Source organism: Armigeres subalbatus, chromosome 3 (assembly GCF_024139115.2).
Source record: "Armigeres subalbatus isolate Guangzhou_Male chromosome 3, GZ_Asu_2, whole genome shotgun sequence".
Classification (NCBI taxonomy): Eukaryota; Metazoa; Arthropoda; class Insecta; order Diptera; family Culicidae; genus Armigeres; species Armigeres subalbatus.
The window spans coordinates 249,474,745-249,492,473 of NC_085141.1; the positions used below are offsets into that span (position 1 = coordinate 249,474,745).

The 17,729-nt window shown below is 40.6% G+C and overlaps 1 protein-coding gene across 8 annotated transcripts in view; it reads left to right on the plus strand.

Moving 5' to 3' along the window:
- The window catches only part of LOC134223374 (calpain-A-like), a 128,323-nt gene that overhangs the window by 45,124 nt on the left and 65,470 nt on the right, over positions 1-17,729 (plus strand). The window contains exon 1 of one of the 8 annotated variants that reach the window (XM_062702518.1): positions 11,123-11,252. The exons of the other annotated variants lie outside the window; for them this stretch is intronic. Coding sequence (XP_062558502.1) covers positions 11,145-11,252 — 108 coding nt within the window. The 5' untranslated portion in view covers positions 11,123-11,144. Of the gene's footprint in view, positions 1-11,122; positions 11,253-17,729 lie in introns of those variants that run through there. 8 annotated transcript variants of the gene reach the window in all.

The following is a 17,729-nucleotide window of genomic DNA, read 5'->3' on the forward strand; positions in this document are numbered from 1 at the left end:
GTTTTACATTTTACTAAAGAATATGCAGCTTAGGGTGGCTCAAAAAACACTTTTTCAAATATTTTGATGGGCCGCCCTCTTATTCGGTTCTATTTGATGCCCTGATGCTCTGGACAAAATTTCAGCCAAATCGGTCAACGTTTGGGCAGTGCTAAACTCGTTGGAAGTTTATATGGAAAAATGTATGCAGAAACATCCAAAAACAGTGATTTGCAGTTGGACGGCACAATTTACGATCAAGAACCATGATACTCATTCAGTTCTTGTAAAATAAAATACAGAAAGTTATGCAGAAAACCGCGAGAAGATTAGAGTTTATTACGCAAAGATATTAGCATTTTACTGGAGTGTTGTAGGGGTGAATTTATTTCTTTTCAAAGGTAAAAGAAACGAAATTTGCTCAAACCCCACTGCAGAGAAATGCTAATAACTTAGCCGGGCAAACTCGAATCTTCTCGCGGTTTTCTGCATAACATTCTGTATTAAATTCTCCAAGATCTGAATGAGTATCATAGTTCTTCATCGTAAGTTGTGTAGTCCAGCTGCAATTTACTGTTTTTGGATGTTTCTGCATACATTTTTCCATATAAACTTCCAACGAGTTTAGCACCGCCCAAACGTTGACCGATTTGGCTGAAATTTTGTCCAGAGCCTCAGGGCATCAAATAGAACCGAATAAGAGGAACCGAATAAGAACAAAGTTTTTTTCATACTAATTTGAGCCACCCTAATGCAGCTAGACGAATACTTTTTGGACCCACTGTACATCATTAGGGCCAATTGTAGTCTGTTGAAGAAATCACACAATAAACAATATAAGTTAGATTGAAGAAAAAAATCGTTTGGTATGCTCTTCGCTATCTTCCGTGGAACGGCCTTTCCAATTTGCCGGTTTACGGGGAACGCTGTCAACTTCTCGGATTAGAAACTCTCGAAAGACGACTTTTAATCGCGCAAGCTGTATTCGTTGCAAAAAATCTAAAAGGAGAATGATGCCCCGACTATTCTCGCCGACAACAACATCAACGCTCCGGAGAGGACACTACGCGGGGTGGCCACCGAACCGGGAGAAACGGGAAAAGACGGGAAATTGAAGTCACCGGGGAAAAAAGCTGGAAAACCGGGAATTCAGGACATGTACCGGGAAAAAATAAATTTTCGTCAAGTTACATTCAAAACTTTTCAAAGTTTTTAATGAAGTTGATATAACAAAAAGATTTACCCTTCAATATTTATTACTCAGTCGCATTCCAGCTATGATTTTATATGATTTTAGTACATGGTGTGTTTTTTTTTCTTCCTAAACAATGGAGGGGGAATCTGCTCAACAGACATCCTGGGTTGTCCAGGAAGTGCGGGGTTAGGGATCACCTCCAGCAGCAAACGAGGGAGGCAGGACTACATCCCCGACCCGCTAAACCGTTTCCATTGCCGCCAAGCCCATAGTCCCTTCGGTACAACCAGAAAGTAATGCTTCAAAGGGGGGCCAGTGCACAACGTACCCTCGAGGTTAGCTGCGTGTCCTTGCAGCATCGAACATCGTAACTCGCTTTTTTAGAAGAACACCATGGTATCGTGCCAGCGCGTTGCCGGCTTTCCAGGTGACCTTACCACGCCCTATGTCCTCGGAAGGTGGGAAGGGTCGACTTCGCGCCTGCTTCCCTCTGCACGACTGGTATCAAGAATGATGATGCCGCATGCACCCCAAATTGACCTTTCTGCAATAGGGCCTATTCGCCAGCACACAGAGGGACTTGCCAACGCGGTACCTACGCCTGCCCCAGCCTTGACGAGGACCCCTTTCCGTCCTCGGGCTCGGAACCCGCCCGGTTGTTCTCGCGCGGCCACTTGTTCGATAAAAGGATCGAGTTCGACCACAGAGCATGACCACCGGTATGACCCATGAAGCCGACTCCGATCCCTTGGATCACCTCTTATTTGCGCCTGAACTAGCTATCCTTGAGGCCACGCGCCACCTTCTGTGTAGCTTCGAGACGATTTGGGCGATAGCCGATAAAACGGCATTCCAGCCAACTTCATCTTTACACATCCTCCGAACTAGGTTGTCCGGGGTAGTGTCCAGACCACATGTGGCAAGCATGTGGTCACGCATTGCGCGAAAACGTGAGCACATGAACAACACGTGCTGCGCCGTTTCCTCTAAACCTGCGCACACCAAACACTCGGGCGAGGCCGAGCAAGCCAGCTGCGTTACCTGCACTGTGATTTTGCAGCACGCTTAAACGCCGGGCACATCGAACCTCCCATGGGGTGCTTGCTGTTCACAGCTTTGCTGGAACAAATCAAACAATTGGGAGGGTTCGTGCAGCATTGTGCCTTATGTCCCTCCAATCCGCAGCGTCGGCAGAGATTGCTTCTGTCAGGGCCTTTGCAGTCCCATTGCTTGTGCCCCGGTTCCAGGCACTTCGGGTTGCTCGTATATGCCCACAGGGCATACCGACCATCCCACCTTGACGCTCTCTAACTTGACTACCTTGGAGGCGTCCGCTGCAGATTAGCCGAATCAATGCTACCTGCGTCCCTGCCGGACCTTTCCGTAGCCGAACGGCTGCGGTGGGCGTCTCCACTTCACCCTGTCGCCGCAGTGCCGTGACGAGCTCTTCGACTTCGGTGATCTCGTCCAGGTCTTCAACCCTTAGATTCACCTCCGTCGTGAGTGCCCTCACCTTGACCGTCTCGGCTAGGCCTTCCTCCGCCAACTTCTTGTAGGCGGCGCCCTTTTGCGAGATGCCCCGCTTCAGCTCGAGGATCATCTCGCCCATCCGGGTCGTCGGACGTGCGAAAAAAAAAGTGCAAAAGTTTTGCAACTAAAAAAAAAGTTCAAAAATTATTTTTTCCACATGAAATAAAAACCTGAAAAATTTGACAAATTTTATCGGGAGAAGCGGAAATCGAATTTCAGTGGCCACCCTGACTACACAGAAAAAAAGGAGTCCTTTCCAGAAATTCTTCCAACATTTCTCCAGGAGTTTCTTCCGAAAACATTTCGACAGACAGTTGTTCCTTCAATTCTTCTAGCTCTTCTCGGAGCTCCTCCAGAAGCTTTTGTCGGCATTTTCCCACAATAACCTTCATGGAATCTTAACGGAATTTTACCAGGAGTTCATATAGAAATTGCTTCCTAAAAGAATTACTCCACGCTTTCATTCAGGAAAACCTCCTTAAACGCCTTGCATTTCCTTAATAATTTATCCAGTGTTTTGTTCTCAAAATTTCCTTTATGATTTTTTCAGAAGTTCTTCCACGATCTCTATCAGCAATTTCTCTGATAAATGCTTCATGATTTCCGCCAGGACTCCCTAATGGATTTCTCCGGTAGAAGGAGAAACTTGAAGTGAAATTTAAACATATAATATATACAAAATTACCCTAAATAATGCAAAATTTCCATGAACAAATAAAAATTCATATGAAACAAACATATAAGCACTTTCAAAAGTAAAAATAAAAGATTAATTTTCCATAAAGAAATCGAAATTTCCCATTTAAAAAATACAAAATTCCCATAAATAAATCTATATTTGCAGCAATTACAAAAAAAATCACTATTTTTTTTCCACAAAAAAAACCAAACTTAACTTAAAACTTTCCACAAAATATCAAATGAATATGAAAATGTCTATGGAAAAATATATTGAAAAAAAAAAAACAATAAAACATTAAACATAAAGCATTTTTCCCCAAACGCGTTTATTAATCATGAAACAAATATTAAATTTTATAGCTTTTTTCTATTTTTTCATGGAAATTTTCTTATTTATATTGATTTTTTTTAGAAGTTTTTATTTTATGTGAAAAAAAAATATTTTGTGGAAAACTGTTACTGTTTATTGCTAATATTGATTTTTTATTCACGGATACAGTGAAACTTCCATGAGTCGATATGGAATTTTCACTTTGGAAAGTGCTTATCTACACAGTGGCGTAGCCACGGGGGTGGTTGTGGACATAAAACCCTCCCAGAGACAAAATTTTTAAAAGAAATTATTTTTTTTGAACCCTCTCGAATTAAAAAAAATGTTCAGAAACCCCCCCCCATACCAATTTTCTGGCTACGCCACTGTATCTACATATTTTTGATTACCGAAAAATTTTGCAGTGAGTATGTTTTATAGAAAATTTTGTATTTATTTTTTGCTTCTACCCTAATTTCTTGTACGGCACTTTTTTAATTGCTCTTGAGGAGGGCGGTCAAGGAAAATTTGCTTCAATTACTGAGGTAAATTTGACAGTTTCTCAAGTTAGAAAAAACGTCACTATTCCTTGCGGAATAATGAGAAAGAATATTTTTTCACCAGGAAAAGTGACAGCTTTATTTAATTTACATAGCAGACATTATCAGCGTTACGAAATATGTTCTTCTTGCCAGTCTACTACTCAAGGAATGTCAGTAGGGTCAAAGACCCAATAGTGGAGGTAATAAGCATGCGCCATCACTAATTTCTCGCTTACACCTAATAGATAAAGTACTTCACTTACCTCGAGGGTGTATTCGAAAGCCCAGTAACACTATTTTATGAGAATTATGTTCCGATCGCAAGAAAATCCTTGATTGCGACCTAAAATCATTTCTCCAAGTATTGGTACAATGTTCCAATAGATGCGGTATTTATTAATTTGTGTTCCTATAGTTGCGAATCTCACTGTTTTTGTATGAGACTCGCAACTATAGGAACACTACCGCAACTATTGGTGCAAAGTCCAGAAAAAAATAAATTATTTGAGTATTATTTACCGTTTTCGAGGATATTCCTAGGCTGTTTGTGCTTGTTTCGTCTAATGACAGCAAGGATGTTATCGATCATTTAGTAATCTGCGTTCGATCATTTAGTAGTTTGTCAATAACTCATTCCACCGGCCTAATTTCAAAATGTGTTGTATGGTGGACTTTTAGTGCGAAGGTTTTTCTACAATTCTCCTTAACAGGTCGATGTTCGAATTCCACTATTAAAGGAGTTACGGTGCTAGTTTTTATACTTATACTAAGTGATAACAAAATATGCAATCATTTAGTCTAAGTTACTGCTACTAGCGCTATAGCTCCGTTATTAGTGAAATTCAAACAACGAACTGTTAGGCAGAGTTGTAGAAAAACCTTTGCACTAGATGTCCACCATACAACACATTTTGAAATTTAGCCTCTGGAATGAGTTATTGACAAACTACTAAATGATCGAAGGCAGATTACTAAATGATCGATAACATCCTTGAATGACAGTACACGTAATTGATCAACAATGTGGGTTGCTACGTTAAATCTGTAGTTTCTCTTAAAACTGCACTACCGCAACTATAGGAGCAACCACGACTATCGGAACTTTTACCCTAGCTGAATCTTTCCTTGTCCATGCCTTGCACACTACTTTTGAACTCCATACTTATCTGAAAGTTACCATGTTTGCATCTCTGGTAGGTATATCTTGCAGATAACGCGATGCTACTCTCATGGAAAGTCAAAAAGATTTTGATCCTGACCGGATAATCAATCGAACTCAATCACCACATCCAGCTTGGTACTCCGTTGTACCAGCGCAGCGCACCTTACCGATAGGCTGAGAAAGACCCCATTCGATCGTACATGCAACAGGATTTTCCATCCAGTTCCTTTGCAACTGCAATCTGCAGTTGTTTATTCCGGCCCGGTAGTATCCATGGGCAACCGTTTTCAATGTTACACGCGGATCCAATCTATTCTACACAGACAACAGGAACGAGTTCGCGACAGGCACCTACCTACCTACTCCCTTTTCTGCACCAGAACGTTCTGACTCAAACGCTCAAACTCTTCAATTCGGATCACAACCGCGACGGGTGGAAGGAAATTATTTTTAACGAAGGACACCGCCGATGATTATTTTGGCACGCTCGTTCCACCGAAAGGGATAATCCACATTTATGGCTAAATGCATTGCAAGTTTAACAGGCTGGCAATTTTGCAGTACCTGTTGGAAAGGTTCTTAAACCAGATAAGAAAAGTTGAATGTTCTTCAAAAATTACGTCTAATGTAACTCATGTAAAAAAAATGTTATGATCCTTTCTCGTAAGTCAACATAAAAAAAAATAAAACGAGAAAAGATAACATTTAGAGATGGGTGATATGTAGACAGTATTTACCATTTCCACGATACGTAATTTCTGTAAGATTCCATTATTGGTGGATATTTATTTCAAAGCCATCAACGACGGGAAGACAGAGAAACTTGCAATTGGGCCGTAGGCCTGCACCAGACACGCGAATATTGCCATGCTTCATCGATGCACATTATGATTATCACGTGCAAATTTTTTCCCCACCAATCAGTACAACTAACGGAATCGTTTAAATCGGGTTGATTTTTATGTTGAACCTGATCCGTGACGTGGGTGTGATGTAATAAGTTGAAAATTAGGAGTAAAAATGATTGACGATTTGGAAATTACGGACTATGACGAACTGGATAACTGTACAATTAGCATCGTTAGTAAACAGGAACGTGCTCCTGTGAGAATATTCGAAGGAAATAGCACAGACAGTGAAAGTGAAACTGGCGTCGGAATCCATAGCAATGATAAGCAGTTGAAGAAGTCTACGAAGGAAATCAAAGGCCAAGAAGTTGCGTGCTTCAAATCAATTGCTGATATTGTTAAATTATTGCCGTATGTGAAGAAGTTTAAAAAGGTTAGCAAGCAAAATAATTTATCAAATGCTAAGTATAAGATAACTCAGAATCAAGAAAGCTGACAGCACATAGTGTTACATAGGTGAAAAAATAGATTTGTCGATGTTTTAACCAATGTAAGCCGAAATATCGAATCAATTCAACGCAACGTGCAGATTCAAAAATTACAAAGCTTTATATTACAATGATGTCCTCCTCAAAGTTTGTAGGTTATTGTGGCTTTCTGAGACCTTTAAAATTTGTTTAAAAAAATAAGCCTGGTGCAAAATGTACTTGAGGTGGTGCAAAATGGCACACATGAGTGAACCCCGTTTGGCATAATTTTTCCTTCGGAAGTTTCTCCAGGAATTCCTCCGGAAGTTCCTCCAAAAGTTCCTCCAGGAATTCTTCCGGAAGTTCCTCTAAAAGTTCCTCCGGAAGCTTCTCCAGAAGTTCCTCCAGGAATTCCTCCGGAAGTTCCTCCAGGAATTCCTCCGGAAGTTACTCCAGGAATTCCCCTGGAAGTTCCTCCAGGAATTCCTCCGGAAGTTGCTCCAAGAATTTCTCCGGAAGCTCCTTCAGGATTTCCTCCGGAAGTTCCTCCAGGAATTCCCTCGGAAGTTACTCCAGGAATTCCCCCGGAAGTTCCTTCAGGAATTCCTTCGGAATTCCTCCAAGAATTCCTTAGGAAGTTCCTCCAGGAATTTCTTCGGAAGTTCCTCCGGAAGTTCCTCCAGGAATTCTTCCTGAAATTTCTCCAGGAATTCCTCCGGAAGTTCCTCCAGGAATTCCTCCGGAAGTTCCTCCAGGAATTCCTCCGGAAGTTCCTCCAGGAATTCCTCCGGAAGTTCCTCCAGGAATTCCTCCGGAAGTTCCTCCAGGAATTCCTCCGGAAGTTCCTCCAGGAATTCCTCCAGAAGTTCTTCCAGGAATTCCTCCGGAAGTTCTTCCAGGAATTCCTCCGGAAGTTCCTCCAGGAATTCCTCCGGAAGTTCCTCCAGGAATTCCTCCGGAAGTTCCTCCAGGAATTCCTCCGGAAGTTCCTCCAGGAATTCCTCCGGAAGTTCCTCCAGGAATTCCTCCGGAAGTTCCTCCAGGAATTCCTCCGGAAGTTCCGCCAGGAATTCCTCCGGAAGTTCCGCCAGGAATTCCTCCGGAAGTTCCGCCAGGAATTCCTCCGGAAGTTCCGCCAGGAATTCCTCCGGAAGTTCCGCCAGGAATTCCTCCGGAAGTTCCGCCAGGAATTCCTCCGGAAGTTCCGCCAGGAATTCCTCCGGAAGTTCCGCCAGGAATTCCTCCGGAAGTTCCGCCAGGAATTCCTCCGGAAGTTCCGCCAGGAATTCCTCCGGAAGTTCCGCCAGGAATTCCTCCGGAAGTTCCTCCAGGAATTCCTCCAGGAATTCCTCCGGAAGTTCCTCCAGGAATTCTTCCGGAAGTTCCTCCAGGAATTCCTCCGGAAGTTCTTCCAGTAACTCCACCGGAAGTTCCTCCGGGAACTCCTTCGGAAGTTCCTCCAGGAATTCCTCCGGAAGTTGCTCCAAGAGTTTCTCCGGAAGCTCTTTCAAGATTTCCTCCGGAAGCTCTTTCAGGATTTCCTCCGGAAGTTCTTCCAGGAATTCCTCCGGAAGTTCCTCCAGGAATTCCTTCGGAAGTTCCTCCAGGAGTTCCTCTGGAAGTTGTTCCACGAATTGCTCCAGAAGTTTTTCCAGGAACGCCTTTGGAAGTTTCTCCAGGAATTCTTGGGGAAGTTCCTTCGGAAAATCCTCCAGGTGTTCCTCCGGAAGTTCTTCCGGCAGTTCCTTCAAGAATTCCACAAATACGTCTTCCTCTTTGTTGGCATTACATCCTCCTCTCGATATTTTGGTATCGCAGCTTCGTGTTCCGGAAGTTCTTCCAGGAATTTCTCCAGAAGTTCCTCCAGGAATTCTTTCGGTAGTTTCTCCTGAAGTTCCTCCAGGAACTCCTCCGGGAGTTCTTCCAGAAATTCCTCTGGAAGTTCCTCCAGAAATTTCTCCGGAAGTTCCATCAAGAATTCCACATATACGTTTTCCTCTTTGTTTGCATTACAACCCCCTCTCGATGTTTTGGTCTCGCAGCTTCGTGTTCCGGAAGTTCTTCCAGGAATTTCTCTGGAAGTTCCTCCAGGAATTCCTTCGGTAGTTCCTCCGGAAGTTCCTCCAGGAATTCCTCCGGCAGTTTCTTCAAGAATTCTTCCGGAAGTTCCTTCAAGAATTCCTCCGGATGTTCTTTCTGGATTTCAATCAAAAAATTCCTAAGAAAGTTGTTCCAAGCAGTCCTCCAGGAATTTGTTCCTAGAACTCCTCCTGGGATAATTCCTCCCGGAGAATTAGGTTATGTTGGGTTACGGCGATCAGATCTGAGTCCACTACCTGCTATTTCCGGAACCACCTTTCGGCATTTCTTTATTGTGCTTGTAAAGGGTGTACGGAATCAAATTGCACCACAAATTAGTCTATCAACCGATTGTCATGAAATTTTCAGGGACTGAAATACAATATAGAAGCTTTGACTATGTATCACTGTTTCACTGTAATTCTTAAATACATCCAAATGCTGAAACTTTTTTCTTAAATGAACTCATAAGATTTTGTACATGTCCCTGACTAACATTTTTCATCCTGCAATCTATCCCAACAAAAAAATTAACAAATTTTATTGTCGCAGTCGATTATTTAACTTAATTAAAGTCAACTTTCCCAAAAAAAACATATTTTTTGACGCTTCTAACTATTACTATTACTGTATTCGTCGGATAAACGAAAATGTTAACGTTGGAGTTAGAAACCAATACGAAATGTTGACGCAAAAGGCCAAATTATCATTTCATGTTCCGTAATAATCAATTTTGGAGGCTTCCGAAGCTCGTGTTTTCATTCCAGACTTGTATCTTTGAATCTGCCGCAATTCTGGTGATATCGGGGTCAAAGGCAAAAAATTGTATTACTAACATCTTTTTATAAGATGTGGAATATGGAGGTGAATGCGCAAGATTTATTTTCACACGTCCTGTTCCTTCGGCTGTATTTTCGAAACTACTGGAAGTTTCTTAATGAAATTCACGCAGTGTGAATAACACATGCTGAAGCCGTCTTTCACAAAATTTCGTTGTAATCAGCCCAGTAGGTGAAATGTTATCGACTTTTGAAAGTGGTGCAATTTGATTCCGTACACCCTTTAGCATCTCTTCTTGCACCGCAGCTCTAACTAGGGTTGCTAGCCGACTTATCCTGTTTTTATTTTTGCCGCAGTTCCGCCAGTTTATGTATAATTATCTTGTTAAGGGCATGCCACATTCCGAGTCCGATCTTGGATATTTACTCGACTTCCTTGGGCATAAAAGTATCATCGTGTTTGCCTCATGGTACACAGCAGGTAATAACTGTGGAAGTGCTAAACGAACACTGCGAGGCGACGATGCCCCACTGGGGGATGTGATGTCACAAAAGAAGAAGAAAAAGAAAAATATATACTTACCACACGGTGGTGCTATTTTGTTTTGCTACAACTTATGCTTCCTCGTCGATTCATTGACATAAATTTTGTCTTAACTTATGCACATTGATACTTAATAAAAGCTACTCTTTTAAATAGATAGAAAATCAACAATTCTTCAAACTAATAAACTTTACTACGTAAAAGATATTAACTTCGCTCCATTGCCGTCTGCTTCCTGTTTTCTAAAGGACAGTGAAATATATCTCTGGAGCACTCTTTGAATCCGTTGAAGCGAATAAAATATAAAACGCCTCACGGAAAGTGATAACGACTCACTAACCTGTGATAATAAAATGTTTATGTTCGCAACTAACCTGAGCAATACGCCCCGAAACGGACACATCATGAAACCATTGACTACTATAGAGTTGTCATAGGATATTAGCAAACAGCGACATTTGTATAGAAATATGAAGCTATAACAAATTCGCGAACAAAAACGAATCAGTGACGTCGTCGGCAACGAACGACAAACAAAATTAAACGAATCACAAACTGCTTCACACTAGGCGAAGGAGCGTCTCCATGACAAGGTTAGCCAATTTAGTGCCAATTCTGTCCCATGTGCCACTTCGTTTTGAATAGATATAGGACCTTTTCATCCACTTTCTCCACGAGTGTGGCTCAGTGATAACACGATCTACCCTTCCGCTTCCAATTCGCCCTTTCTCTGATAGTGGGTTATCGTTGTGTGGTTCGGTGGGAGGGCCAGCAAAATAAATCCAAATTCGTATCCAGATTGAGCTCGCCTCTTGGAACGGAAACTTATAATCAACGATCACCGACTCGACACACGCAGGTTGCCTTTCTTGCGACTTCCGTCGCCGTACGGGGGATGGCTGCGCTGCACATATTATTAGTATGCCGGCGGATGGGTTTGAGTAGTGAGCTCTTCATAGGAGTTAGTGTCAATTTTACGGAAACATATGGAGTAATTCGTACGGAGAGTGGATATTGTGTACCGTAGGATGACCAAAGTGGAACCCATCGTAGAGGAAGAGGAAGTTCAAGAAACCCTTGAAAGTGTAGAAGCGTTTGTGCGGAATGTTCTACCATCAATCAGACGGTTCAAGCTTGTGAGTGCTCGAAATTAATTACTAAAACTGACCGGGTATATATTTGCATTTGAGTTGACGGAATAGAGTTCGCAAAATTTATCCTTTCAAAGGAAATCAAAGTTTTTATGACTAGTTTTAGGAACCCAATAGAAAGAAAGCTTAACGCGTTAACCTTTGAAAACTCTACACGAATAGAAGACCATAACAAAAACTGAACACAGTTTCAACACATTGTGATATTTATAACTAAAATGTTCAAACAAGATTTTATCATCTAAGCTCATTTTTTCAGGAATTGTTTTATAAATTTCTCCTGACTACAAACTCTTCCAAGGATTCTTCAGAATTTTTCCCACGAATGTTTAGGCAACTCTTCCAAAAAATTGCCCAGCATTGCATTGATTTAAGGAATTTCTCTAAATTATTTTTGGGTATCCTGGAATTCCTCAAAGCATTTCTTCAGAACCTGGTTTAGAACTTTCAAGATTTTTATCGGAAATTGAAGAATTTATTTCGATTTTCTCAATGAAACACTCTGTGGCAGTTTCTTCAGAAATTGTCACAAGAAATTTTATAGGAGATTGTACGACAATTCCCCGAAAACCAATTCCCCGAATGTATCAAATCCCCAATAATATATAATTGTCATCGACTATAGACGCCCGAATAGAGCAGTGTTCAAATATTTGTTCCAGAGTGTCTCTTTGGAGATGCCGAATATGATCAAAGCTTTCGATAGTATTGTATGCCCTTGACCTTCTTTATTGTTAAATTAAATATCTTACTGTTAATTTTTTTTTTAATCTTTTAATCTAGGATGTTAAAATACAAAGGCTGAATTTCTTTGGTGGAGTAGAATCGCGAACAGAAATTCCGATTGAAAGCTTAATGGTAAAAATTTGTGAAATCAGGCTCCTGTCGTATCTAAGGTCTATCCCTTCTTAAGAAGTTACTGTAATCGTGGATATGAATCCTTAAAAAAATAATGGGTTTGCCCGGAATAAGGCAATTGTGAATGTGATCCCTTCTTTAAAAATAATGCATCTACTCGGAATAACGCTATGGATTAATTTGATCTCTACTTTGGAAGTAGGTGTTCCCGCAAAATAATGAAGAAGTGCATGTTAATCTTAAAAATTTAAACCGTCTAAGACGAATTAAGTACTGTCCATTTAATTCCACCAGTTAATTTTCGTTATCTTTGCAGATACGTATTTCGACCACAACGGTGTGGTCGTCTTCAGTGTCTTGTACTTGACTCGACTTGGAAGTTCGTCTTAGACGGTTTAATACATTCCACTAAAAGAGCTTAATATATTTTTCTTAAAAATTTGTATCTACCTGGTATTTACTTATAGATGTGATCTATTCATTAGATTTAGGCGTTAGCTTTCGAGCTAACGAGCCAAAGTAGAATGAAATTACCTATCCAAAAGTAGAAGTTTGCCTGCAATAAGGTAATGATAAATGTAGTCTCTTCTTTTGATGTAGACGAGTTTGGCCAGAATAGATATAATATATGAGATCGCATCTAGCAATATATATATATCAATTATATAAACCGAACAAAAATTTTCGAATTCATCTACGTGTTCATTTAAAGAAGGCAATATCTCCTCCATTGTCATTATACTGCCTAGACGCGATCATTTAAGGAAGACATTATCTCCTTCTTTCGTTTTACTCCAGGCAAACGTGTTCAATTTAAGGCCTCTTACGGTGTCATTCAGAATGGCTACCCTGCGGCTCACCAACACAATCTTACAATTACCCACCTCCTCACTGCGAATAGCACCGATCACATTAGTTTTATTATAAAAAACCAAACCTGACCACCATTTCACAAGAAAAAGTATCAGAACTAAGTTTGAACCTAAACCTACTTATTGTCAAAATAATCGAATCATTTAGTGCACATTTGGCGTCGATTCAATGAAAATAAAACTAAGTGAATCTCTTCCCACCGCGCATGCCAACGACGTCGTCGGTTGCTCGTCGTCGGCAGCGTCGTATGCAAGCAGTCATTGATCATTACCTATCGCAGCAGGCAGTGATGTCAACATGAAATTCTGTGAAATCATAGTGAAAACATGTAAAATATCGAAAAAATAATAAATCTCTCTCCAACCTGTTATCTATTAATATCATAATTATATCTTCATTATTCTACTTTGGAACGTCTTGAAAAATTAAAAAGAAACGCAGTGAATTTCAATTATGCTATTGCTGTGTTTGAACAGCTGGCAACAATGTCACGATATGTGAACATAAACAGCTAGCATCATGAAAAAATAAAACATAAATATCAACGTAAATCAAAGCTAATCTGTTGATTTTCGGACACATTTCGTTAGTTTATGTCATAGTTAAACCGTATTGAGTAATCCTGCGTACAACTCAGACTGAAATCGTTCACATTAATGCAATGTTTACGGTAGTCGGATGTTAACAAAACAAGTGGTTATTTTTGTCTGCCTTGTAGATTGGTAGGTGTTGGTAGTCAAGTTTCTCACGACTACTAATCTTAAGTTGATGATTTTTATGGTACAACCACAAAGAGATTGGAGTGCCACCGCAAGTCACCTTAAGTAGGGTCCATCGGGCTATCGTGTTCATTTTCAGAAGGCACTATAACTCGTCTTTCCCTGTGATTAGTGAAAAAAAAACATTATCCCTTTCCTTTGCCTTATACCGGAAAACGCATTAATTTTCTTCCTTTCTTCCTATCCTCCTTTCTTAATTCTCCATTCTCTCTTCCTACATCTCACTTCGTATTTCGCCCTTTCTCGCTCCTCACATCACATTTCTCGCATCATATTTTTCACTGCTCACTTCTTACTCCACACTTTTCACTTCTTACTATATACTTCCATCTCATTTGTTACTTTTCACTTCTCACTTCTCATGTCTCATTTCTCACTTCCCACTACTCGCTGTTCACTACTCACTTCTCACTTCTCGCTTTCCACTTCTCATTTCTCACTTCTCACATCTCACTTTCCACATCTCACTTTTCACTTCTCACTCCTCATTTCTCACATCTCATTACTCACTTCTCACTTTTCACTATTCAATACTCATTTCTCACTTCTTACTTCTCACTCGGCCTAATGACGGTTCGACCATCACTTTTGTTTCAGCTCAAAATAATGTCAAAAGCGATTGTACAATTCCCCGAAAACCAATTCCCCGAATGCAATTTCCCCGAATGTAACATTTCCCCGAATGCAATTTCCCCGAATGTAACAATTCCCCGAATGAAACAATTCCCCGAAATGAAAGTATCCCAAACACATCTTGGAGATTATTACCGGATCCTCCAAAATGTGTTAGTAAATTATAAAGATATCAGAGTACAGTGTTTCCAATGTAGTTTTTTTTTTTCTAAAATAGTCTAACAACGACTGCATTTTTTGAAAAAAAAAATAGCGAACAGTAATTCCATTCTAAAGATCTATAAGGCAAGGGTGGATGTGAATCCTTTTGAATAAGAATAATGCGTTTGTCCTGAATGAGGCAATGGTGAATGTGATTCCTTCTTCAAAAAGAGTGCATCTGCTGGAATAATGCAATAGTAAATGTGTTCTTTCTTTAAAAGTGGGTTGTTTCCCAGAATAATGAAGCAGTGAATGTTATTCTTTCTTCAATAAAATATATCTTCCCGGAATAAGGATATGGGGGATGTGATCTATTCTTTAAAAGAAGGCTTTTCACGAAGTAAGAAAATGGTAGATGTGGTCCCTTCTTCAGAAATAGGCGTTAGCTTGAAATAAGGCAAAGGCAAATGCGTTTCCCTTTTAAGAAGCAGGTGTTTGTCCGCAATAAGGATGAATGTGATCTCTTATTTTGATGTAGGCGAATTTAACTAGTATAAGGAAAATATATTCCTTCCGAGACTTGCAGATCCTGGAGTCCCGCCGCTCTTTTTAACGACAAGCGTGTTTTTTCGAAGGTGCTGTACTTTTCTCATCGGGACGAGTCACGAAAGCATTTCCTAATATAGATGTAGTGTAGAATAACGGCTATTTTGAAGCATATAATTGTTTATCTCCTCACCTTGCATTATAACGGACAGCCTCTTTTTTCAAAATAATTCATTTTACCTCATACCTCATACAAAATCATTTAAAGAAGGCATTATCTCCTGAGTGAACGAGTATTTTTTTTAGTTTGTTTTCTCAATCTTTAAATCAATTCCCACACCAATAAAACGAGTTCATTTAAGGAAGGGGCTATCTACCCTCATTGTCTTATACAGGGCAAATGTGTTCATTTGAAGAAGGCATTATCTCCTTCCTTCACTCTGTACCGGTCAATCGCAACTATTTAAGGTCAAGTCTCTCGGAATCCAAAACTAAATGCACTCGCGTTTGTCAAAGGCACCTCATTCAGAACGGAAGCCACTCACAACTGTCATTTTTATTATTCCACGCATGCCGCGACGCAGCAAAGCTGGAATAATAAAAATAACAGTTGTGCGTGGCTTCCGTTTTGAATGAGGTGCCCTTGAATGAGGCACCCTCAAAAAACGCGGGTGCATTTTGTTTTGGATTCCGGGAGGTTTGTCCTTAAATAAGGAAAATATATTAAGCTCGTTTAGTGGAATGTATTAAACCGTCTAAGACGAATTAAGTACTGTCCATTTAATTCCACCAGTTAATTAACTGGTGGAATTAAATGGACAGTACTTAATTCGTCTTAGACGGCTTAAATAAGGCATTATCTCCCCGATTTGTCTTATACCGGGCAGATGCCATCATTCAAAGAAGGCATTATCTTGTCCCTTCATACCGAGCAAACGCGCTGATACTTTATCATACCGAGCAAACGTATTCATTAAACGAAAGCTTAATCTCCTCATGTCGCCTTATTCCTGCCATATGCGTTCATTAAATAAAGCATTGCTCTCTTCCACGGCTTTGTTTTCTTCTTCAATTGCTGTATTTTCCATCTCGAACTTGGCCTACTTTTCAACTTGGTATTCTATTAACATTACCACGGTTATTAAACTAACTGGATACCCATCGCTTTGTACTGTATTCAAATAAAAGAGGGAACCATTCGGGGAAATGTTACATTCGGGGAATTGTTGCATTCGGGAAAATGTTACATTCGGGGAATTGTTGCATTCGGGAAAATGTTATATTCGGGGAATTGTTATTCAGGGAATTTGCTTTCGGGAAAATTGCATTCGGAGAATTGGTTTTCGGGGAATTGTCGTACAATCGTCAAAAGCCAATTATGCGACTTTATGTTAAACGACGCAGATTTGTTGTTCAGTTTTAGTTGATTGTACGACAATTCCCCGAATACAATTAGCATTAGCATTAGCATTAGCATTGAGCAATTCGCACAAATTCGTAGGTGGTACAAGCCAACACTATTGTATGAGAGTAGCATTACTTTCATCCGTTACCTCAGATATTGATTTGAGACTAATCACTATCTCTTAGATGCAGGCAATGCACTCTCCAATAGTCGAGATCTGTCCTGGCCACGTCATTGCGAATGCTGAGGAAGGGGAAGGATGATTAGTTGGACACCTACTTAGGAAAGATGCAGAGAACTCTACGACCTCTCATAGGTGCCACGGGAGGTTTTGGGATTGTGTGGAAGGTTATAACAGTAGGAATCGTTTTGGTAGAACGGGAAACACAGAAAGAACTAAGATAGAAATACAAAGTAGGAAAGGGACGAGCCTGGAATTGAACCCACGACCTTCTGCTTATAAGGCAGAAGCGGTAGCCACTAGACCACCGAGCTCGTCTCAATTCCCCGAATACAATTTCCCCGAAAAACAATTCCCCGAAAAACAATTCCCCGAATGCTTCCCTCTCCTTTTTGTGTGCGGTATCCAGTTAGCCAAGCAAGCAAAGGCAGAGCATTTCCAATCAAGAGAGTGGCGAGTTCGATTCCCGGTTCACAAGTGTATCCATTGGGCTGTCACTTTCTTTACTTTCTTCCAATGAACACGTTTGATCGGTGTAATGAACGCATCTGCCGGGTTTAGGCAAAGGGAAAAGATAATCAAAGGCCTCATACGCCTGACACTGGCGAACAAAGCTCGTGTACTCTGCATTGAAGCTTAGAACCGGTGTTAGGGCGCAATCGTTAATTTTTATATTCGATTAGTTACTGCAAATAAATTCTTTTTCGAGTCCCTATAATCAAGCAGGTATCTCAAGCATATCACATCGTTATATTGCTGCATGATTGAGTGTTTAATTTTGATGAAATATCGAAAACAAAAGTGTGCATAAAAATTGCCTCGCCAAAAGGTGGTAGAGAATTAACACTGTTGTTTACAGTTTAGAACCAAATCCAGATGTCGCACATGTTGGGGTAGGGATTCAGGTCTCCGCCTTCTCCCCCTGAAGATAATGTCTTCTGAAAATAAACGCGTCTGCCCGGTATAAGGCGAAGGGAGGACATTATGCATTATGCATTACGATGACAGCATCGCAGGAAGTGATAATGCCTTCTTCAAATGTACTC